The 24,475-nt window shown below is 38.5% G+C and overlaps 2 protein-coding genes across 3 annotated transcripts in view; one reads left to right on the forward strand and one right to left on the reverse strand.

Moving 5' to 3' along the window:
• Positions 1-23,789, reverse strand: hspa12b (heat shock protein 12B). 2 transcript variants are annotated; one of them, XM_051899571.1, is made up of 13 exons: positions 23,771-23,789; positions 13,843-13,939; positions 12,221-12,315; positions 10,878-11,002; positions 10,584-10,770; positions 10,251-10,355; positions 8,741-8,857; positions 6,405-6,582; positions 4,605-4,691; positions 3,185-3,289; positions 2,257-2,515; positions 2,062-2,165; positions 1-1,976 (listed from the first exon to the last, which is right to left on the reverse strand). In XM_051899571.1, exons 2-13 carry the CDS (start codon positions 13,886-13,888, stop codon positions 1,309-1,311), a joined length of 2,076 nt encoding a protein of 691 aa, XP_051755531.1. In that variant the 5' UTR covers positions 13,889-13,939; positions 23,771-23,789; the 3' UTR covers positions 1-1,308. The 2 variants fall into 2 exon arrangements, with proteins under 2 accessions (XP_051755531.1, XP_051755530.1); XM_051899570.1 differs by lacking the exon at positions 23,771-23,789 and adding an exon at positions 16,075-16,525.
• LOC127515692 (polyadenylate-binding protein-interacting protein 2B-like) overlaps positions 23,065-24,475 on the forward strand; it is a 14,051-nt gene continuing 12,640 nt past the window's right edge. The window contains exon 1 of the mRNA XM_051899600.1: positions 23,065-23,084. The gene's annotated coding sequence lies outside the window, so the exon portion shown is untranslated. The remainder of the gene's footprint in view (positions 23,085-24,475) is intronic.

Below are 24,475 nucleotides of genomic sequence, written 5' to 3' on the forward strand. Positions count from 1 at the left end.
AACATTTGAAGAAAAATAACTTTATTTCCAGTCATTGTGATTAGTATGCAGTTTCATAATAAGTATCACACTAAAGTCAGAGTTTTAGGACTATATTCCAACATTTAACACCTAGCTTGATTCCCTTATGTCGAATGGATGTCCAGCATATTTAATAGGTAATTTAACATCTTTGAAGTGGGTTTATGGAAAATATATATATAAAAAAAAAAAAAGTCATTTGGTTTTCTTACTTCCTGCTAGGTGAAAAGCCAACAATATTGCTTTTATATAACAGATTGAAGAATGATAGGTCAAATGTTAGTGTGATAAATGTTATCACTTAAAGTTTACACAAGGCACGTTTAAAAAAAACACAAACAAACAAACAAAAAACTTATAGACAGGCTTAAATGTTTAGACCTGGAATAATTTAAAGTCTTGAGAGGTAGTGTTTCATTGGCTTTAGCTATTTAAATTGTGCTGGAAGAACAAACCAGATTTTTCATGGCGCAAATAAGTAAAACTACAATTACAACCAGGCAGGAAAAAAATGTTTACAAATCGCATTTCAAAATGTAACTACCTGTTTTGTACCTAGAAAATCAGAAAATTAATTTAAACCATTTCTTTAACCAACCTCCTCAGCATCATTCCAAACGATTACTTCCTCTCCTTACCTCCAGGTGGTGCAACCATAATTTATAAACATGAGAACTGTTTTGATAAGTTTAAAATGATTGTTTAGTTAAAGAGTATATGTTTACAAAAATAAAAATTAAGTGGCTTTATTTGATAAATCAATTTAAATACTAAGTATCTGCAAACCTAAAAATAATGTCTGTTTACTGCATGCGTGACATGCTGGTAAACACTACCAGCAATAACAGAATTGGAACTACTTCCTCTTTTTTAACAGGAAATGCTTTTACAGAAATTATTCCAAAAATGGAAGCTTGTTTGATAATGTAAATGCATTTTCCGTTATTTTTACTTTAGGTCTAGTTACATTTTTTTTTTTTTTATCTAGGGCTCTTGACAATTGAAATTTTCATTACTCATAATTAGAATATCTTTCTAATCCAAAGCTTACAGTACGCTTAATACTGAGAGATTCAAAATAGCTGGTGCTTTGGACGATGAAATGGAATCCTAATAACATTCCAGTTTATCATTCAGCCCTCCAGTTTTTACATCTGCAATCCTTAAGTATCCAGATGTTGAAACGCAAAGCTGTTATTCGAGATTATTTTTTGATGAGATTAGCTGTCGTTAAATATCCCTCACATTCTACAAATTCCAGTTCTTTCCAGAAACCGCATAGTAGGATCAATTGGACAGGAAGTCAATTGATGCCCGCACCAGTCGGCCGGTTGCCACATCAACAGCTGTGACTTTGATCTCGGTGTCTCCAAACTGCATGGTAGTGCGAATCTCCCTGCGTTCAAATGCAGATCCTTTATCATTTTCACCAACATTAGCTGCCACTGCCCCTGACTCAAGCAGGTCTAGCGTGATGGCACCACACTTCCTCACCCCGAGGTCAGTAATGTAGGTTATGTCATCAGTGTCGCTGCAGTAGATGTTGATTATGATCTTCCTTTGTCCTATTCTTGCTGGAGTGTAGCTCCGCCTCACCACCTCACCCAAAGCCACCGACTGATCAACACTAACAAAGCGGTCCAGGATGTCAGTGCACCATTCTCGGCCATCTTTGAGAAGTAGCTTGTCACGAGGGTGTCGGCCTTCCACAAATCGGTTCAAAACCCCAACACCATAAGTTAACGGGCAACGGCGTACACGGACAACAGTGGGGTCTAGTCCAAACAGGACTGCACCCTTCAGGATGGTTAGACCTACGTCATGTGGAATTATGATACGGCAATTCCGCCCTAGTGCGTTCTGGGCCGCACGTTGAAGCATGGGCGACTCTGCGAATCCTCCAACCAAAAAGAGAAAACGCACACCTTTTACTTCTTCCTTCTGCATCAGGTTCTCTGGTAGGGTGAGAGAAATTGATATGATATCAGAGAATTAAATACCGATCCCTGGCTTAGTATTTGTTTGAGAGACGTCTCTTACCAATATGTCTTATGATATTGTTGATGGTTGGCTGAAAAAGCTCATTCATGGCCTCTGCAGAGAATCTCAGCATCCCTTGAGATGACCACTTTATAAAATTCATACTGACAAAAACATTACACAAAGTTAAAACTTAAATACTCACACTTTCAAAGACATAATTTAGCAATAATGTCCTCAATGAGTCAGACTTACTTGCTCTTGCGCAGGGCAGTCTCCACACTCTGCCCCCGGTGTCGCTTGTAAAAGTCAATGAAAGAGAAGGGCAGCAAGATGTTTAATGAGTTGGCCCGGCCAGGAGCCGCTGTGCGCTTACGGGCTTCAAATGCAATGGTGAGGTCCACCCAAGCTGCTGGACGTTTTGCTTTAAAACTCTCAATGAAGTCAGCCCCAAAGATCTGGCACAACATAGCCTCAAAGGCAAGATCCACACCAACTGCTCCATAGGGACCTCCTGAAAGAGAAACATGTATATTATGTACCATTTAGATTTAGGTAACATGCCACTCGATTTGCATGCTCACCTCATTTTTCTTAAGGTCCTAAACTAAATCCTTTGGAATAACCGTGATCAGACGACCTTCAGAATCAGATTTTTTCAGGATTGGGGTGAAATGACAGGGCATGGCTGAAGTGAACAATCAAAATTGGCCACTCCAGCTTTGATTTCATTCCAACTAGTGATAAATATTTTGCCTAGTAGGATAGGATGTGCTCCTGGATTTGTTGTTCTCCTGGAAGGTGGCCCTCCAGGTGCAGGATTGGACCCCCAATCCAACCTTACCCTACCCTGCTTATGAGTGCCCTTGATGTGTTTTTTTGCCAAGCCCACACTCACAGCAAACACTACCATACATTCGGCACTATGGCCCAAATATTTCATCTCACAACATGGGATGGAATTGGAATGGAATCAAGGAGGGACATCGATCCAGGAACATGTTATACATTGCAAAATCATGTACAACACTAGTTGAAATCAAATTTGGTCACTCATGACTATTCACTTCAGCAATGCCCTATCATTTCACTCTAGTCTTGAAGATCTTTGAGACAAAGATCATAATCGTCAGGGAGGTAGTTGTAAGTGTGATGAAGAAGTTGGCTTTGGTCTTCAACTAACCTGAGGCTTTGTAAAGCTCCTTCAGAGTGCCCTGTGGCTGCTCAATCTGATGCACCGTCAGATCCACCGTCCCACCACCACAGTCTGCCACAATGTACCGATCACCTTTGAGAATACACATGGTTATTTAATTTTTATATCAACCTTTAGCCAAAAAAGTGTAACGGCTAATGCTAACACTCCGGCTCTGGCGGTAGTTCTGAACGGCGGACACTGATGTCACTGCCATTACACTATAGGCTGAGAGGTGCCGCACGTGATTAAATTAGCAGTTATGCTTTCTCCAATGGTAAGAGATAGAGACCCTCTCATCAAAGCCACTGGAAGGCAAGCCTGCAACCTTTAGCCAAAAAAGCGTAACGACCCTCTCATCTCCCTATAATATACAATCTCTGGCTAAACTCTGCAGGATAGTGGCCCTCCAGGACCGAGTATGGACACCCCTGCCTCGTTACCTGCTTAATAATTGTTACCAGATTTTTTTTAATCAACAAGGCTTGTATAAATAACACCCCCTTTCTTTTCTCCCAGACCTACTGCAGTCAGGAAGATCTTCTAGCAAACAGCCTTCAGACATTTATGATGCAATCTGAGATAAAAGTGGCTTAGCTTTTTTTGACTTAAGTTAACTACACAGGAAAGTGTGTTTCTTGTTTGTTTACAATGGTGAAATAACTCGGTTTCATAGAAAATTGCCTCGTCTTTGTGAACCTATAAGCATGTGTGCACTATTAAGAATCGCAGGAGACTATGAGAGATTGAAGGAGATCTGTATTTTGAGTATTGTATGAGTTAGATCTTAATAAACTCTCCTTCTCGATCCCTCTCTCTCTTCAGGAAACATCTGGAGCTAAAGATCTGATTATTTTGACCCTGCACCTTGTCATTGTGCCAGTCATGCAGCGAGAACTGCACGCACACACACTGCAGCCATGCGCTCAGACTGTGCAGCCAGTAATAACATACCAATGATTGCTCCATAATGAGGGTCTCTTACACATATGCACAGCAATTACAGTCATATAAACATTATATGCACATAGAGAACAAGAAAGCTTAGCTAGGGGAAATCATGTTTTAAAATAGTAACGTTCCATCTTAGATGAAAAATGAAAAAGTAGTGCATTACAATACTCTGGGAATTATTACCCTGGAAAGTATTGTTATGGTCTATTTGTGGTTACTTGTATTATGATAAAAGAATCACAAATAAAAAAGACATTCATGTGTTTTTATTAAAGCATTTTCATGTTTAATTTGTTAGTGTCTGCACTCTATATGGCCTCAAGGCAACAAGATGTCAGTTTCCAATATACTTTGTGTGTCTTAGGTCAAAATTACTGTTTATTATATTTATTTATTGCCGCCATTGCCATTTTTTTTATAGCTAAATAAATGTCTGTGTGTTTCCATCTCTTACCTGTCTGCATCTCAGACCACAATTCTCCAGTACCACTCTCCACCAGAAAAGTTCGGCTATGTCTGGATCTGCGGAGCTGCTCACGGGCTGAAAGACACATTGACTTCCTTTATTCTATGAATCACTCACACATGGGCAGCATTAATCAAAGCCTTATCACATTAGAATAAATAAAATTCACAGAGAGAGCAAAAGAGAGAGGGAGAGATTGCAGATACCTAGATCTTTAAGGCAACCTGCTAAACAGACCCTGATTTAATGAACCTAAAGCTTTTGTTTGTAAAACATGATCTTTGAGATGTGAGCTCAATTTACTTCAAGTCTTGCTCTTATACCTAATAAAACAAGCTTGTTTCATGGCTGGAGTTTTATAGTGGGTGCTTTTAGTGAATAATGACCTGTTAAACTAAGAATGATCTCTGCTTCACTTTTGGGGTTAGTAAGGCTATACTGGATGCCATATTTCCTGAGGAACTCTTTTTATGGAATGCATTACTTCAAACATTTTCTTTTCAGGTACAGTCTGTGAACACTAGAGAATACTGACATGCTGCTGAACATTTCCACAGCTTGCAGAAATACACAGAGAAAAAAACTACACTTTAGGGACAATCTGGAACCCGTTACAACATGAAACAACATTTGAAACAAGACAAAGGGAAAAGTAAAAAGTAAAAATAAACTGATTTGAACTTTAATTACTCTAAAACCCATGTGGTTTGATAGAACAGAGACAGAGATGAATAATGCATCCATGGTCTTAATATAGATGAGAGGACAGACAATGATGGACTAAATTATTTGGACTAGATTCTAAGTCTCTGTATGCGATGAATAAAACATCACAATCAATGCATAAAACGCATTTAAACCAATTTCAGAAGCATCAAAAACAAGACAAAGGTTTTCAGGAAAGTTTGTTACCTTCATAAAGGAAAAAACACATGCCTGTTAGTGTAAATAATAATAATAAAAAAAATCCCTTGGAACATAAAAGTGCTAAAGTCGAACTGTGTGTTTGTGTCCCTTGATTTCTGTGTGTACATGAACATTGTCCAATTGTAAAACATGTTTTGGGAGATTAGCCTTTGGAACATACATACGCTCACATACCTTTGAATTAGCAAGCAAGCAAAAATGCAATAAAGACTGAAAGAACAAAAGGAATCATCCAGGGAAACTAGTGTAAGCAGTCCAGAGGAGGGTGAGCTCATGGTCCACAGCACCTTGTTCCAATTATAATGTGAAATGTGTGTGTATAATTGTAAGTATATTTTGTTTGAGTGTAAAAGCAGGAATGAATGATGGTGTCTACGGTGCTTTATTTTTTGTTGTATATAAATGTGAAAAGAGTGTTTGTAAAAGAGCCCCATTTTGTTTCAAGCACTTGATAACAAAAACATTGTCAATCTTTCAAAGAGTTTTTCAGCTCTGTGACCTCAGGGGACACTCTAACCTTCGAGAAAATGTCATCTCGTTCTTTCTGTCTTAACCCAAACCACATGCTCTCACAGTCACTAAGACCCACTTGGTTCTGGATCAATCTGCCCCCGATCTAACTGTCCTCCATGCATAAACCCACACATACCCACACAAAACAAAAACAGTACTCTATTTTCAAGGGATGAAAGACAGTCCTGTATTCCCCATGCTTTAAGCATGGTTCCCATTTAATGTTTATAGAGAAATGTGATACACTTAAAGCAAGAAATTTGGACTCCTTCCCAGGATCAATCTGAGAGCAAGTGATATTGTATAATGCTAATTGATTTAGAAAAAGAAGAAGAAAACTTTTCTTACCCTGCCTAAAACTGGAATCGAAAGGGCGGGAGCCATCTACATCTAAACCATTGGTTACTGGTCGTTGGCTGAGGTCAATGACCTGGTGTAGACGGAGCTTCCTGCAGTAGATGGATGCAGCCTCTGGTTCAAGAGCTATGAGGAGCTGTTCAGGAGAGTCTGGAGTCACCAAACCTGCCTACAATAAGACAAACAAAATGAGCTCTAATTAGTAGAGTTTGAGTTAATACTGAGTAATTTACACTAATCAACAGTTTTTAAGCAACACACAGAGTGGTGTTTAGGTCCTAAATAAATCAGCATTTTGAACAAATCACCACTTGTTTCATTCCTGAATGAATCACTGAATGAACTGGTTGAGTGAACAATTCAACGACTCACTCACACAGACAGTAATTTGTTTAGTTCCTGAATGAATCAGTTTTTGAACAAATCATTTGAGTGAATGATTCAATGACTCTTTCGTATAGACAGTAATTTTCTTTTGCTCCTGGATGAATGTTTTGAATGAATCTGTGAATAATTGAATAATTCACTCAAAGAGACACTTGTTCCCACCTACTGGCATAAGTAACGATGTAACCTGCAGAAAAAGTGACTGAAAAATCCCTACCACTAATGCCCAGATTGAGAGTTTGTCTGGAACAGGGCCAGCCCGTGGCATATTTTGCTCAGTGCTGACTCTGAGTTCTGCACGCTCGCAAATCCTCTCATTATAACAAACAAATTGTAGAAACAATGTAAATAAGAGATTCATTGTGCAGTGTAGACAGCTTCATTGATTATAATGTAACTTTGTGAGATCCCGATGAACTGAGATGAGTGACATTTTTTTTACTGATTTTCAATGGAGCTTTGCACACATTTCTGCCAATTAATATCCTTTTATAGTACTTTAGATTACATTATGATATACGACATATACGACATACGATAGCAATGTTGTCATCAACGTAAAAAAAAATGTAATAGTTGACAGCAAGCATGACATGATCAGCATAATGTGTTAGTTATGCATGACAGCACAGTTACCATAGGTGTTATTTTTAGCCATTAGCAAAATTGGGGAGAGTTGTCTTGTGGGGGGCGCAATCTAAATTCTTGCCTGGGTACCAACAGAGTCTGGGCCGGCCTTGGTCTGGAGAAATTCAAACTGATACAAAAACGTACCAGTGCTGTTGAACTGTATGGCGCATTGGGTTCTTTTGACTTGAGACAGTCAAACACCATAGCAATGCCCTAGCAACCACCCAGAACACTCTACGACCAGTAATTGAAAAAGAACTCTCAATAAGAATTTAGTAAGAACACCTTAACAACTACACCCTAATATCAATTGACAAATTTTATGAGCGTGCACTGCTCAAATTTTCTTCAGAAAACTTAATATAAACATTATGTTTCACAACATCAAATGTTACTACAAAATATAAACACCACGTTTACTGTACAATGATCACTGGTAACCAAAATAATCGGAAAGAAGGTCTCAGTACATTGTGAAAGTGTCAGTACACTTCCCCAGTTGGTCATGGAGTTATGATGGGAGGTGGTAGGCTGCCTCGTTCCCCCTCTCTTGCTTGGCTGGGACAGGCGTGGTTTCCTGTGTTTGTGTGCTGGTCCCTTGCATTGTTTAACCTTTGTGACATTGCAAAGAGGAAATTAACCTTAACCTGCCTTACCTCTAGTAAGGTAGTGAGAGCGAAAGATCAGCCCTATTTAAAATGTAGAGGGGGATTTCAGTGTTCTTAGAGTCTGGGCAGCTGGTAGTGATCAAATCAACAGTCTTTGTTCTTTAACGGCGATCCCTGTATTGTTGATTGCTGTATGTAAAAATAATCTCTGTGATTGATTTCTTAGTGTTTTGCTCATAGGGAAATGTACAGTTCAGCAATACTGTGCAGAACAGTACACACACACACACACACACACACACACACACTGTATATATATATACAGTATAATGGATATCAGGTTATAGTCCCCTCTTGGCACACTATTTCTCTCCACTCATACAAAAGTCTTTCAACATTCCCATTTATTGTATGTGTGCAGTGACTATTGCATTCCTTTTCATATACGCACATTTCCTGAACTGCACTGGGGGGCTGAAGGACATCACATTTAATGTGGGAGTGTGCATTTGTGTATGTGTGCATGAGAGAAGAAAGAGAGAAAGAGAAAGAAAAAAAGAAAGAAAAAGAAAGAGAAAGAAAAAGAGAAAGGGAAAGGGAAAGGGAAAGAAAAAGTAAGAGGAAGAAAGAGAAAGTGTGTGTACTTTAATATGTGTAATATACATAGTGGAAACTGATCTTAGATCAGTTATGCTACATTACCAAATACGCAGCTTCTCGCATGAATTGCTTGGCTGGCTGCCGCCACACTGCAGGAACAGTGATGACCCATCGTACTTCATTACTTTCCAGCACAGAGGAGGACTGGTCCTTCACCTCCTGAAAAGCACACACACACACATACACACATTACTACTTTTCCTACTCTTATCTAAACTACATTCCACAGATAACATTTTCATACTTCTATTAGTTATTGATATCCCTTATTTCCGTTCCGCTCTAAAATGTACCGTGATGTGCAGAACTCATGACCCTCAGGATGCATGGCCGGAGTTTGGTAGAAATCTCCCTGTTAGTGTTTTCCCACAAGCCTTCAGGGACTCCAGGAAGCAGGAGGAAGAAGGTTTGGGTCCAGCCAAGACTGACTACAGATTGGCCCAGAACCTCCACCTCCCCCGACCCCCACTGTTCACAGAGACTGGATGTGTTCTTATTTGAGTGAAGGAAAAGTACATCCTGAAAGATCTGAACCAAAGCCACAGCACACTACTGCTCTACATTACACTGGTGGTTCATGTTCAGTCTGGCCCTAGATGGAGATTTATATTGCACAACTAAAAACAGGCAACAAAAGCCTAAGTAGTAAAAAAATAACCAAGACACAGATTCACATATTCAAATGTTCAAATAATTAGTAAGTCAAATACAAGTACAAAGAAATTATTTATTTATTTTTTTTAAATTATATTTCAGACATTCTATAATTAATATCCATCCATTCTCTAAACCACTTGTCCTATATAGGGGCATGGGTATGAGGTCCATACCAGCATGTTGGCCCAAAGGCTGAATTTAATATATAATTTTGATAACCATTTTGAATAATGGTCGTCATTAATAGGTAACTATGCAGGAAATAATGCAGGACAAATGAGTAGTACTACATTAATACTTCAGTTATTAACATATATGGAAACAAGCTGAACTAATCAGTAAGTAATATCAAATTTAGGACTGAGATAGTTCCTTATTAGGTAATCAATAATTACTGAACGAGATTATCCTCATTAATAGCTTTATAATTTGTAACTATAACAAATTATAAAGAATTAACAATTAATTACTAATCACAACCAGTTAATTACTAGTCACTCTGCAGGAACTATTCTGGACCATTATTCAAAACATTTATTCCACTTTAAAATAATGGTCCAGATCACTACTAGTTTTTGAAGAGGAGGTAACACGTGAGTAATTAGTGATGCATTTTACAACAATATTCGGAGTAAAAAAGAAAAGATTACGTCTCAGACACATGTTAATGTTGTGATTAGTAATTTTTAGGGGTGCAACAGCTTGTTGCTGGAGCAGTACCCTAATAAGATACTAATATGTACTCTTTAGGTAAGTGCTCTTTAGGTTTTAATATGAATCCTTAGTGTACTAATATGACTCCTTGATTAGTTGATAGTCTTTGTACTACTCTGCTTCTGCTTTTTGTGTGTGTGTGTGTGTGTGTGTGTGTGTGTGTGTGTGTGTGTGTGTTCACCTTTAAAGCATGTTCTCTGAAGAACCTCAAGGCATGAGCAAACACCTCAATGGCCCGAACTTTTCTTCCACTAACTGACTCCAGTTCAGTCTCCATAGTGAGATCCTGCAGAAAACCAAGAAAGTCTGCTGCAGAAATGCTTGCAGAAGTGTCATACATAATACTCTCCCCTTATGCTTTGCTTTAGACAGTCAGTAGATCTAGCCTCTTCTTTTTTAGACAGTGTTGTGATACCTTATCAACAATGCTTGATGTCCCTAAGCTGAGCACTTTCTCTACCTGAATAAATTCTACTATAAAAAACACAGTCAATAAAAAGTAAGTTCTGTTTACACTGGTGCTGTGGATTTTCATTTTGAATTTGTCAAAGTAGAGCCAATGCCTGGCCTCCTCTGGGTCAAGGTCATGGTAGCAGTCTCGAGCCGCAAAGCCAAAACTGTGGAACCGGAGGTCAGGGGTCAGAAGCAGACAGGTTGGACTCTTCTGATTAGCTACACCAGGATCACCACCCTCCCACCGTCTGTTTGAAAAACAGGGAGAAATGTAGGGTAAGAAATGGGCTGGGGATTTATAAGAACTTATAATAACTTCAGATTAGAGACAGTTTTGTGCAGATGTCGTATATACCTCATCATGTGAATGGTCTCAGGATCTTCTGTGAAACTGAAGGCATAGCCACTGGAGGTGGTGCCAAAATCTATTGCAACAACCACAGAAAATGGACGAGCCACACGCGGTCTCAGTTCTGTCCTCTAAAGAAAGAAAGAAAGAAAGAAAAAAACAAGGTAGACAGAAAGAAAATAAACCTGTTGCCTTTTTCAGAGGGGTGACTTTACACAAAGATCTCCCTGGTACGAAGAGTAACTGACTCCAACTTCTTCCTCTCTTATCTCTAGATCATTTCCCTGACCAGAGTGTTACATTGACCAAACACCTCAAGAGGGGGGTGTATCATGAATCACTTGCAGCTTATGTTTATACCAGTATTTTCAAGGTGGTTTATGTAAGTATGTGTTTGTGTTTAAAAAACGTGAGACGCAGGGCAGTGGAACGAAAAAACGCAAGGTCTAGAGAAGCATTTCGAATGCTGTGACATGAGCAAAGAGCTACAAGAGGCAAGAACAACGGTTAAACATGTACGTCTAGCAAAAATCACACACTCTCTTGAGTAGGTACTTATTTTGAATAAGTTATTATTCATGACCGCTAAAAAAGTATGTTCTATATCGTATGAACTTGTATATTATGCCATGTTACCCTTATCACGTGACCTACCAGCGTCAGTTACGTCGCTTGACTACCATTCATAAATCCTCTCCCGTGGCCTCATGGGATAATAGTGTCCATCATATGTACATTTCAGAATCTTGACGGAAGAAGTTGGTCATCCGGGTACTTTTTGCCTACTTTTTAATGAATACTGTGAATTCGGATATACTTCTTTTATCATATAGAATATTTTTCGCCTACTATATAGTAGAGAAGTATGTGATTTCAGATGCAGCCATTCTGTAAGTCTGCAAAACCACAAGGGACAGGGTCATTGGCTCAACCAATGGCATGAGTTTGAGGAGGGACTATGTGTTTGTCCACCTGATGGCAGACAGGGAGAGTGTTTGAGAAACCTTGACATTATTTTTGCAATTCCCTTTTGTGACACTAGTGGTGAAGAAATGACACACTTCACCGTTAAGTGATACAGGAGTAAGTCAACTTTCGAACAAAACATTTTTGTGGTACCACAGATTGCAGTGCACTTTTGACTGGAGGATTAGCTAATGATAGTGCTGTTTTAAACCAACTGACTGAGTGCTAAGTAAAGAAGCATAATTGCATATTTCTGGCGGTACCACATCCTCTTTCAACATTACTGTAGTTTGAAGCATCTGATCTTGGCATTTAATCTGGGTTTATCGTATAAAATACTAAAGAGGGTGCATAGTACAGCACTGTGTCTGTCATGATCTTACCGGAGAGGGAGAGGGAGTAAGAGGAGTGATACTGCACTCATTTCTGGAAGGAGATGGAGAACCAGATGGAGATGTAGAGGCTGATCTGTCTTCACCTGAAGATGATAAGATGAAAAAGAAAGAATGAGGGATAAATATTTATAAATATAAATATTTAAATGAGTGAGTTGCTCATGCATTGAACTCGAAAAACAAGATCAAGACTCTCTGAATGTGAAAATGTAACAGACGTAGGCTAGTAAGAGCTGTGCGTGTAAACCTCACGCCCCTGATCTCAAGAGGCGCTCTAGCGACTAATGATAGAGACTGTGGTCTTTAGCCTCCTTGTTAGAGTGCCCGACACCCATGCCAGCAGACCCGGGTTAGAGTCCCACTTAGAGCTCGGCAGTTTGAATAGGAGGATTAGGGGTTACGAAAACAGCAGAGTGACTGAGCAATTAAGAGAATTCAAAATTCCATATTGGTTGCCTGAGCTTTTAAGCCCAACTGGCATGTGTTTGGTGACATCAGAATTTCCAATGGATGGTTTTGTTGGAAAAAATACTGCACTGTGGATCATTTTAGATTTCATAGCACCTTATGTGCTGAATGACCTTATACCTTTATAAAAGATGTGGAAGTACATCTAGCCTTCCTTTCAGAAGTATTTACTGTAAAGTTGCAATGAAACAGAAGTAGCGACAGATCTTTTCCTCCATATTATGATGTACATCCGAGTTTAACGGCTTATCGAAAAAGAAAAAAGTAGGGCAGGGACTTGGTTCTATATATTAGCTATTGAATTTTGTGATGTGATGGAGGCAGATCTGAATCCGGGCTAGTAGTCGATTGTGGACTTATGTCACCATTATTTCGTCATATGTCATCAGAGAGAAGTTTCACCGGAAGATCGAGTTATGACATTTTGATTAAAAATTACAATGAAACATATACAGGGACAACTCATTTACTATGAGATCAATAACATGCGTTTAGAAAATAGATGATAGACTTTAAAAATACAAATACATCATTTAAAAGCTCAGCATTACTCAGCATTAACATTTTGATTTTTTGGAGTCTCATATCTGTGGCAACACTGGCAGCAAGGAATTTCAAGAGCAGAATTCCGAACATCCCATAATTCCTAACACGGTCAAAAGTGTGCGTATGACATTTTTCAGGTCAAAATTAATTCCATGGCAAGCACTATCAACATGGATTGACCCCTTCCAGCAAGGTCACTCTAATGTGCCTTCAAACGTGCACACACTCAAAAATGGGTGGAATTCACTCAAGAGTGAGATAGGAATGTTATCAACATGTACAGATATTCTCAAGAGTACAGAGCGTAGATAAGAGAGGGTCACACCCCTGTCCAGTACTGTTGATGGCATAGACAGGAATTACAGCATTATTCCTGTGGAAATATGTGGATAATCACAGGTTTCAATTCAGCTTTACATTTTGGACTCCAAGTCTGCTGTATATAAATTCTGGTTGTATACTGCAAAAGTAGCCTACTTGTTCAGCTATTATAACCTAGGTTCCTTAGGATATTCTATAGATATGATTTTTTTTTTTTTCATCCAAGTCTTAATTTTAGCATCATATCCCACAGAATAATTTTAATGAAATGTTACCTGGCACTTGTAGACTGTTGGTACTGAGCTGCAGGACGTCTGCCATTGTAGAGGTCACAGGGCTTTTACAGCCTAACAGGAAAAGAATAGCTTTGACCTGTGAAGCAGGGTTTTATTAATATTTGAAAATTTTTCGTTCATGATAGTCAAATAGACTCAAGGAAAAATTACATGTAATGCAATTTAAATGTAATGTATGAAATGACGATTAAGATATGTATATGAATTCAAGGTTTTAGGAAAATATGTTATTTGATTTTACTTCATGAATATCCCAGATTTTTAGGGGGTCAGTAAATAACCATAACAAATCATGAACATGAATTTCTTAGATTGTGGCACATGTTTTAAACTAATTTTTTTTTAAAATATTTTGTCATTGACCTTCATAGAGAACATAGACATTTCACACATACAGAATAAATTCTGTATTGTCTTTGAATACAAATCTATATTTTTTCCTCTTGTTCTCTTTTTAAAACATCATATTAGGATGTCCCAGCTGCAACAACAAAAGCATGACATGATGTGTTAGTGGGTGTGTATTAGTCATGCTGTCTCCCAAAGTTCTTGTTGGGCTCTGTTTCCAGACCAAATGATCTGAAACAGGAGAGAAACACAATAAACACAGAAATGTGTTAAGTAAGTGCTGTTAAATGCTAGTATGATATCATACAAGAAAAATAATTCTGTTTAGTTTACAATACAATGGATTTTATCTGAAAAAATGAATATGGTTCTTTCTGAAATCTGAAATTCAACCTCATGTCCCCCTACCCCCAAAGTATTCCCCTTTCCCCCCTATTTTCCCCATGCCTCTTGCCTTAATCTTTTCTTTGGACTCTTTCCAATTTTCTTTTTCTTCCACTGTTAGGGTTTGAGGGAAGCAGTGTGTGTGTGTGTGTGTGTGTGTGTGTGTGTGTGTGTGTGTGTGTGTGTGAAAGATAAAGACATTTGTAAATTTAAACATTAGAAACTATAAAATGATACAAGCCCATTGAACTTGATTGCCTTCAGATGATTTGATTTATCACTGCCTCTCCATATGGTTTCAGACACACTTCATACAGATTACAAATGACATCAAAGAGGCTTTCTGGCACTGAGGCCGAGTCATTTGAACAAAGAAACATTGTTTCTTCATGGTATACTTTTTTCTACCTGCTTTGCACAGGTTGTTTTGTTGTCCCAGGTATATATATACATACAGTCAAACCAAAAAATTATTCAGACATTTTTTATATTTTTGGTATATTTTTACTAGTGGGTGCAGGACACTATAGTTCATTTATGTAAGCGAGGATAGCAAAATAAAGTAAACTGTGACATATTATACCCAAAAATTCTTCATATAGTGGACTAAAATTGATAAAAAATTTGGAACCAAAAATTATTCAGACACTTTGACCTGATCATGTTTTGCTTAAATGTTATCTGACATAATTAAGATAATTTTTTTCTGACACAGTTTAACTTGTTTAACTTCTTGATCTTGTCATATTTTATTACCATTTTTAGTGAATAAACTGTATTAATAAATGAAATGTTCAAGGTGTCTGAATACATTTTGGTTTGACTGTATATATATATATATATATATATAACTTAATCAAAACTATATAGGGATATTAAAAAGCTTAAATATTTAAAACTTAAAATATTTAAAATCTAAATGAAAACATTAAAAACTATAATAGTATATCAATGATATTAAAACCAATGTGTCAAGTAATGTACATCAGTCCTTTTTTATATTTAACCATGTATAAGCAGCTTGGCATATTGTCAACTGCCACTGAAAATAATTTCAGCTTGTACCTCAGTTTGTTAAAACCACAAACAAACATCTTGTTTCCTCTGAGAGTTTTCTAGGAAAATCTTCCTATTAATTTCCACCCAAGAGCTACTTGTGACACAGCGGCACTTTGCAGAAGCTGAGGTCAAGCATGATAAAGTACCGACCCCTTTACTATATTACAATTATAGTCATTTTAGAGGATATACAAAGTCGTATTTCAATGTCCGTCAGGTAATTACTGTCAGATTGTCCACTAAAATACCAGTTGTCTTTTTATGTTACACTAGAGCATGATTAAGTCATCCATCTCTCTTGAACGCCCCCATCAATCCCACTTCTGTCAGTCACCGCAGCACACAAAGAAGACAAAGCACTGCACCTGATGCTGGTCCCATTAAACTTTTCACTTTTTAGCATGTTAAATTTGTACTCACCCTTTTGTTTAGAATGTTCTATTGTCCCCTGCCTGGGGATGTTTAGTCCCTGATAAAAGTCCAAAATCCCAAAAGGAATTGGATGTTTCAGTAGCAGAGTCTGCGTAATGATGCTGTTTCACAACAGAAGTTCCAGCCAAATGTCTGAAAGCAGAAAAGCACTGAAGGTGCTGAAGTTGAAAAAAGTTTCAAAAGTGCTCAGATCCAAAGATTATTCCTCTGACTTTCTCTGTTTCTGTATCCCAGCAGTCAATCCTTCATCTGCTGAAGAATGTCAGGGAGGAATGGTTGAGAGAGCCGCACACACACACATGTACAGGGGCTGGATATGAAGGCTGCTGTAGTGAAGGGGGAAAGGGAGGGGATCTGACTTCATTCTGACACAGATTCAATCACTGTGTATTGGTGTGTTTGTTGGAGTGAGAGAGAGAGAGGGTGGAGAGTATTTGGAGTGGCAGCGTGCACTGATTAAGTCATCCGATCCCCCCTCCTCGTGTTTCCCCTCTTTTCCTTCTGCCCACCCCCTGCATCCAACTCTTTCTTCCCTCTCAGCTTCTCTTCCAGCTCGATCTTTTTTCTTGTCTTTCCTGTCTTCTCTTCACTCTCTGTTTCATTTCAGTCTTACTCCCCTTTCTCTCTCTAACAAAGCCCTTTCCTAACTAGAACAATCATTTTAAAACAGTTTAAAACTATACATGCATACAAACAAATGCATGTTAGCTCATCTATGTTGAATTAGTCTGACCTGCTTATTGTAATTGTTCATGAATTTTCTCTTGAGGCTGCATTTCTAACAAGTGCACTATATGTGAAAGTTTATCCAGTTTCTTTGGGAATTTAAATCTCTGTTTTTTTTTTTTGTTTTTTGTTTTTTTTTACTAGAGTCTGCACAATGTTGTGGCATCTTGGAAAACTCATGGAGTTTTACTTTGAGTGAAAACTCATTTTATTGTCATTTTACTGACGACAGCATCTGAAGTGTTAACCGTTCCAATATGGCGGACGCGTCAACATGTATTGAGTGGTCGAATCGGACATCTACTTATACATTTCTGAGTTCCAGGGAGCTGCTTGGTGCTTGCTTACTGGCTCTCCTATAGCACAAACGTGTAAAAAAAAATTACACTCACAGATGTTTGATAATGTCACGTCTGTTCTGTATTAGAATTTTGCTTGAGTTGGACTTTGAGTTGGTTTTGCACTGTTCCTAGTTCAGTTTCCTGTTTTTACTTTGTCTTAGCTCTTCTTCTTCTTTTCAGTTTATTGGTGGTTGGCAGACCAGCTTTTGGTGCATTACCGGCACCAACTGAACTGGAGTGTGGAGCATTGATGGAAAATGAGTAAAAACAAAAACAAAAAAAGATTTTCTATTGACAATGTTTTATTTTTCATTTCCGGCAGCTTATCCTTTAGTACTTGCCATTCATTTTTATATGCTATGCGGTGTATAAGGATTTGTTCTTGTCTTAGTTCATCGGTTACCATGTTTTATTATTTGCCCTCATGTGGCTCACCTGTGTCTTGTTAACTACCTCCTTTAGTCCCTAGTGTTTCTTGATGTATATATAGCCCTCATTTTCATTTGTTGTTTGTCAGATCTCGTCTTACTATAGGTGTTGTTCTGCTTCCTGTGTTTTGTTTCCAGATAGCCCGAAGAAATGTAATTTTGAGTTCATTTTGATTAATAAAAACTGCTTGCAAATAGATCCAGCTCTTTTATTTCCACCTTTTTGCAACCCCTTGTTGACAGAAGATCTGACCAAAACAAATGGATCTAGCACCAGTTCAGATCCTCCTCCTCTCCCAGGGGGACAGGGGGATCAGTCCCTCGAGGAGCACACACAGAGGTTTCTTGATCTTTTCCCCTTTGTGGACTACAATGAAATAAGCCTCATCATGTTTGTCCGGGCAGGTCTAAAGCAACACACCAAGGTGCAGGGGCAGACAGCCCTCAAGGGAGGTTCCACAAATTTGTTGAACAGGTGTAGCATCAGTGTGGATGCCCCAACAACATCGGAGAGAGTGAGGAGGAAATAATCTTTACCCACCTGCAGTCCCACCCACCCATCCTATCATCGAACCTACTGTGAAGATGGAACCAGAGCCCACGCAGACCCAAAGCCGAAAAGTGCCATGTCTGACCAATTGCGTGAACCGGCCCTCACTTCAACCAAGAAGCATAACTCTAAGACTACCTTCGTCCTGGAGCATGAGCCAAAAAAGGAGTCTGAGCAGGTGTGTGAGCAAGTCCCAGTGTCCATTCAGGTGGGTATTTTCATTAAGTACGTAGGCATGACGTGGAGCCCTGCCCATATACTCCTACAGCTGACCACTAACTCATAAAAAATTGTATGAGGAATTGGAGGAGGTTGGTTCCCAAAATCTCCCGTCGCTGTTGGTCCCATCCAGCACCAAGCCTGTTTCGTCGCCTAGCATTAAGCCTGTTTTGTCGCCGATGCTCCCACCCTACCTCCCGCTCCCACCTCCTCTGCCTGTCCCATGGAGGCTGTTATTGAACTCTCTGCCTGTCCCGTGTTGGTCAAGGAGGCCATTATTAAACTCTCTGTCTGTCCCTTGTTGGCCAAGGAGGTCATTATTGAACTATCTGCCTGTCCCATGTTAGCCAAGGAGGCTGTTATTGAATTTGAATCTGCCTGTGCTATCCAGTTCTTCAGCCCTGTCTCCAAGGGGCTCCCTTTAGCCCTTCGACTCATCTTTCACTGGCTCCACCTAGCAGCATGGATCCGTCTTAGGCTTCCAGTTCGCCAGCTCTGCCCTGGTGTGTCAACTCTCTAGCTCCACCTCGGCCTGTCGACCAGTCGGTTCCACCTTGGCTCCTTGCTCCCTCGGCTCCACCTGAGACCATCATTCTTATGGCTCCATCGGGCTTCCTTGTCCCTCAGGCTCAGCCTTGGTCAGTTGTTGCTCTGCCTTCACCATGGACATCTGGGCCTTCATCTGCACCTCGGCCTTCCACCCCTTCAGCTCTGTTGGGCGCCTCAGTTCTCCAGTACCTTGGCTTCACCTCAGCCGCTCATCCCTGCGGCCCCACCTTAGTCTCTAGGACCTTCAGTGTCACCCAGTCCCTTTGGCTCTTCTTGGCTTTCTTTCCTTCCTGTCTGTCCTCCCCTGTTTTTGCCAAGGCTCCACCATGGCTACTCCCAGGCATGAGCACAGATAGACCCTAAGTGGTGCTCAAACACCTGCCCTTTTGGCATCTCACTAGGTAAGTGCCCTTTTGCAAGACCTTTTTATTTTATTTTATTTTATATTTTAGTTTTTATTTAAATTTGGCCCATGGTATTAATTCTCAATTAAGCATGTGTCAAACAATAGCATTTAAGTTCTAATTCTTCAAGTCCGTGCAAGCCCCTGCCCCTCCCCCTCCCCCTCTTTGACATCACCACCCTTTGCGCATGCAAATCGTGTGCCTTGCAGAGAGAGCAGCATCCATGTCTTCCGGGCCTGCCCTCATTGTTGATAACCAGGTAAAGATCGTGTTTATCACTACTATAAATTAAACCACTATTAAATTATCTTTATACAGCCAGCCTAGCCATTAAGCTTAACAACAAGTAAGCTAGTCTGGCGTTGGTGTAAAATGTTGTACAGGGTTAGAAATGCCACAAAAATTAATAAAAATGCCCCAAAAATTTAATATGTGAATTGCCCCTAAAGTTCTTGTTTTTTGTTTATGACATTTATAACAGGCCTATTTAAGTAGTATCACATGATCAAGAGTGCTATTTTCCTGAATATCAGAATGACTGCAAATGTGATTTATTTTATACAACAGTTCAATAAACAATAAGTTAATTACATTACTTGACCATTTTTACTTAAAACATTTCCAGTTTTGACTGTTTTTGCTCTATTTCGCCAACAAAATAGTTCCAAACAAAGCAGAACAGTTCCGACAACACAGTTTCGATCTTGAATGATTCAGTGTTTTTGAACGAATTGGGTGAACCAATGATTCAATGACACATTCATAAAGACGGTCTGAACGAATCTGTTGAATGAATGATTCTATAATTCACGTATCAAGACTTGACACCACCTACCGGCTGCATTTTATTGGTAACAGCCATGTGTAGAGGTAATTAGTGTAAGTAATTAAAAGCATTTTTTTTTTTTTAAATAAATGTTTTATAGGGTTTTTTTTTTTTTTATAAATAAATAATTATGACAAAGGTGCCTTTTTTCCCACTTGAGCACCTGATCATTGAGCACAACCCCCACCCCCCCACCCCCCAAAAAATGTGCACCCTGCCTTTCTGATTTATTAAAAGTAAGTCGATTGTTAAATATGTATATTCACTGTAAATGTAATGTATAAGGTAATTCATACCTTTTACTTAATAAGTAAAAAAAATAAAAAATAAAGCTGCCAAAATAAATAAAAATAATAAAAATCTAATAAAATTGCATGTACCAAATGTATGCAATGTTCCTGGCTGTAGTTCTCCATTATACTGTAATTTCCCAAGCAGACTTATGCAGGCATATGAAGTCCATACTACACTTTAATCAAAATATACTGTTGTTTGCTGCCAACAGTAAAATTTGTAAATTTTAGTGGCGCTCAGGTGGTAGTTGAAAGGATTGTTCAAATGCACTCATAAATACTCTTTCCCTCTTATCCATTTCTCTTGAACAAGAAAACTTTTCATGGATCCATATATTTCCAGTTTTCTCAAATTTAATTTGACTGAGTCTGGAACACATTACCAATGGCATTTACCTCCCTGAGCCACCAAGGCCAATCTCACAAAGGTCATTAGGCAAGCCAACAAAAAAGAGAAAGTCTTTCTATTTTTCCTCTGACCAATTTTTTTTTAGCCTTTGTTTACTGACAGAGACACTCACATCTTCTCTGTTCCATATTTAACTGTAAGTTCATGCCATATCCATTCACAACTATCAGCCGACCCAGTCCAGCATGTTCTGACCAATCTATGTATAAACACTCCAGACCACACATTGCTTTCTTGGTCAGACAGGAAGCAAACAAGTGAGTTGAGAGGAAGTGAACAACCCCCGACTAAGCTACTCGTGCTGCACACCGAACCAGGAAGTGCTTTGGCTCTGATCACAAACACACCCTAAAGCTTCCTCTTTTACACACCACCCTTCCGCTTTCAGAAGGGCTGCCCATGAGTGTCAGCCTTTCTTTAGCAATCAGAATAGCAAATAGTCATTTTGTAACTTATTACACCTGTTCTCCTCTTAAATTAGTTGATAGATTTGCTCCCTATCAGTTCTGCAACTCATCTAAATTAATTTTTTTTATCACCAAACATGTCATATTATGAGCATGTATGTGTATATTCTATGCATGTGTACTAAGTGCACATGAATGTATGCCTTCCAGCCTTGCCTTTCCTGTGACTGTTGTCTGTACTTGAGGAAAAGGTGGGTCCACTCCTCTGACCTCAGTCACACACATAGTCACACACATTGCTATTTTCAATGAGACACCCACTTTAACTCTATTGTAATGCCAGAATTACTAGATGACTACAGCCACACCATCAAAATCCACCCACCCCTGGCCCATATGAGAACAAGATATGAGGACCTTGGGAACCCAGTGTTAGGGTGGTTTTCATAAATAATGATAATGTGATACTGTCAGGAAAGAAGTAGTATAATTGGACCAAGTCTCTGAGAGAAGCAGCATTTGGTGTACATGGACTGGTGAGAGTTTTAGATAACAACAAAAGAAGTTTATTTGCGCGATGAGAAGCTGGTGTAAGTGTAAGGACTCTTAATGCAAACTAAAAACCTCACTAATTGACTATATTGCAGTCTTCTTCCAACAAATAAGCATTGAGCAGTGGTGATTTATGATTCGATAAGAGGAGGATTTCAAGCTTTTCCCTTAATTGTAGGCAGAAACAAATGACACATACAATAGGATCCAGAGATGTTTAATGGTTCAAGCAGGTTAAATAATGTCAGTACTGATGTAATAGTGAAAACTCACTGGAGATGTTGAAGATAATTGTGTCATAATCAAATTATATTTAAGTTGTCACCAAGCCCCACTTCTAATATAAACCAAACCAAACATAAAATGCAATTGTACTAGGTGTGTAACAGAGTCCAGTAAGGACCGCTCATCATGAGGAGTCATTTAGGGGCCGTTTACATGACTCTGTTTTCAACTAAAAACAGAAAACTTTTTATGCATTTTGGGCGTTTATTTACACAACAACGGCACTTTGGGGGCCTGAAAACACAAACTTTTGAAGAAGGGCTTCAAAGTGCAAGTTTTTGGATATGTCTCAGTGTAAACTACAAAAACACGAATTTGTGAAAACTGTGTCGCCTTGTGCATGCGTATTATGTATTCAGTCTATAGCCGCATCCAGTGTTTCTTTACAGTGACATCGCCAACTACTGGCCTGGCATGCATAATACAGCATTTTTAGTAATTTTTGTGGATACGTGTGAACGGGGATCGTTTTGACAACGTTGTCACCTGTATGTGAAAAACTTTTTCCATTTTTAGTAGGGTACAACAGGGCTAAAGGTGCTCCGAGGTAAAAGGCGCATTTGATTTTATTCTCTTTTAAACCACTAGATGGCACAAAAATTCAGCTCAGCACTTTTCTTAACAACCGCTTTTGATGATGCATGAACATTTGGCTGGTCCTTGGCGCAATCATGGACAGCAACGCAAAGTTTATTCTGTGCTAATTTGATATTTAATGTTTTTTTTAAAAAACATTGTAGATTTATGTAGCAAATGAGAATTGATAGATTCAATGCCTAAATTTAAACTGTTTCTCTTCAGAAACCATGTCTCCTCAGAAAATTTGGACTAAACCGCTCAATTCATATGGATTAGTTTTGCAATCTCTTTATGAGCTTTTTGAAGCGTCAAAGTGGTAGTTGCGTAGCTGTCAATGGAGGGAAAGAACACTCTCAGATTTCATCAAAAAGATCTTCATTTGTGTTCTGAAGATGAACGAAAGTCTTACGGGGTTTGGAACAACATGAGGGTGAGTAATTAATGACAGAATTTTCATTTTTGGTTGAACTAAACCTTTAATCATATTATATAATAAAACATCATATTTATTTGTTACTATTGTAAAGCTATATTAAATTATAATGGGATCTCATTCAATGCTTTCAGAATCTTTACTTTTTTAAATAATTTTTTTTCTGTATTTTTAAAATGAACATAATGACAGTAGGCTATATGAACAAAAATGAATTATTTTATTTATCAAAATAAGCTGAAAATAGTACAAACTTTGCCAAAGTGATTGTTTTGAACAATTATTAACTTAGACATTATTTTTTAGCTAAAGTATTTGTATCAATACTTTGTTCCTTTTGCCCCAGGCTCTCATACATTTATAAGACTTTTAAACAAACAAACCATGATTTATGATTTATTTTCACACAAAATCTGTTGCTCCATCAATGTTCAATAAAAACATATACATTTTTTCTGCAATCATACACTATGGGAGTTAGGGCTGCACGATATATCGTTTTAGCATCGAAATTTATGCATAGAAATATACAGTGAGACTAAGCAGTGTTATTTTACATTTGATTATTCAATTTCTGTACTGTTAGACTTACCTGGAAAATATAAAGCACTATTTATTTAATTCTATAATATTTATCTGAATAATTGTAATTTGGCCATTATTTTCTATGTGTATTCACTTACCTACAAAATCACCCCAGTCATCCTAGAATGATTCATTCTTTCCAAATAGAGCCAAGTCATCTGGGGATTTTTTTTTCATGTCGCAATATATATCGCAGAAAAACAAAATATCGCAATGTCAGTTTTTCCAATATCGTGCAGCCCTAATGGGAGTAGTGAAAAGCACATTTTTCTTAGGGGGTGCCTTTAGCCCCGTTGTACCCCACACTGTTGCCGTGTAAACGTACCTTTAGCTGAGGCATAAGCATGTGTCCCCCCACCCTCTCTCTGGAAAGGTTGAAAGTCACATTTCACTAGAATTATGCATTTTTAAATATCTAGACATAAAAAGGTGTGTTAAAACTAATGCTTTATGTTAGAATAAAAAAGCTTAAAACATCTTAAACAAGCCTGAGTTAGGGCACTTTTTAGCAAGTCAGGCTGGGAGACATGATGGTCAGGAAGCTAAATCAGCCAAATAGTAGCTTGACCAGACTGTGAGAAATGTTTAAACCATCTTAGACCAGCAAACCAGCTTGGGCAATTTTAAGATGTTTTTTTTTTTTTTTTTTCACACAGCATGGATCTTTATACTGTTGTGTAAAAGGGTTATGGATTATAATTGTAAACAGCTTTATTACGCCACCTGCTGGACATCTCAATGAACTTGTATAGCCTACTTAAAACTACGAAATTTTGGTCGTTGTATTCCTACATTTCACACAC

Source organism: Ctenopharyngodon idella, chromosome 7, assembly GCF_019924925.1.
Source record: "Ctenopharyngodon idella isolate HZGC_01 chromosome 7, HZGC01, whole genome shotgun sequence".
NCBI lineage: Eukaryota > Metazoa > Chordata > Actinopteri > Cypriniformes > Xenocyprididae > Ctenopharyngodon > Ctenopharyngodon idella.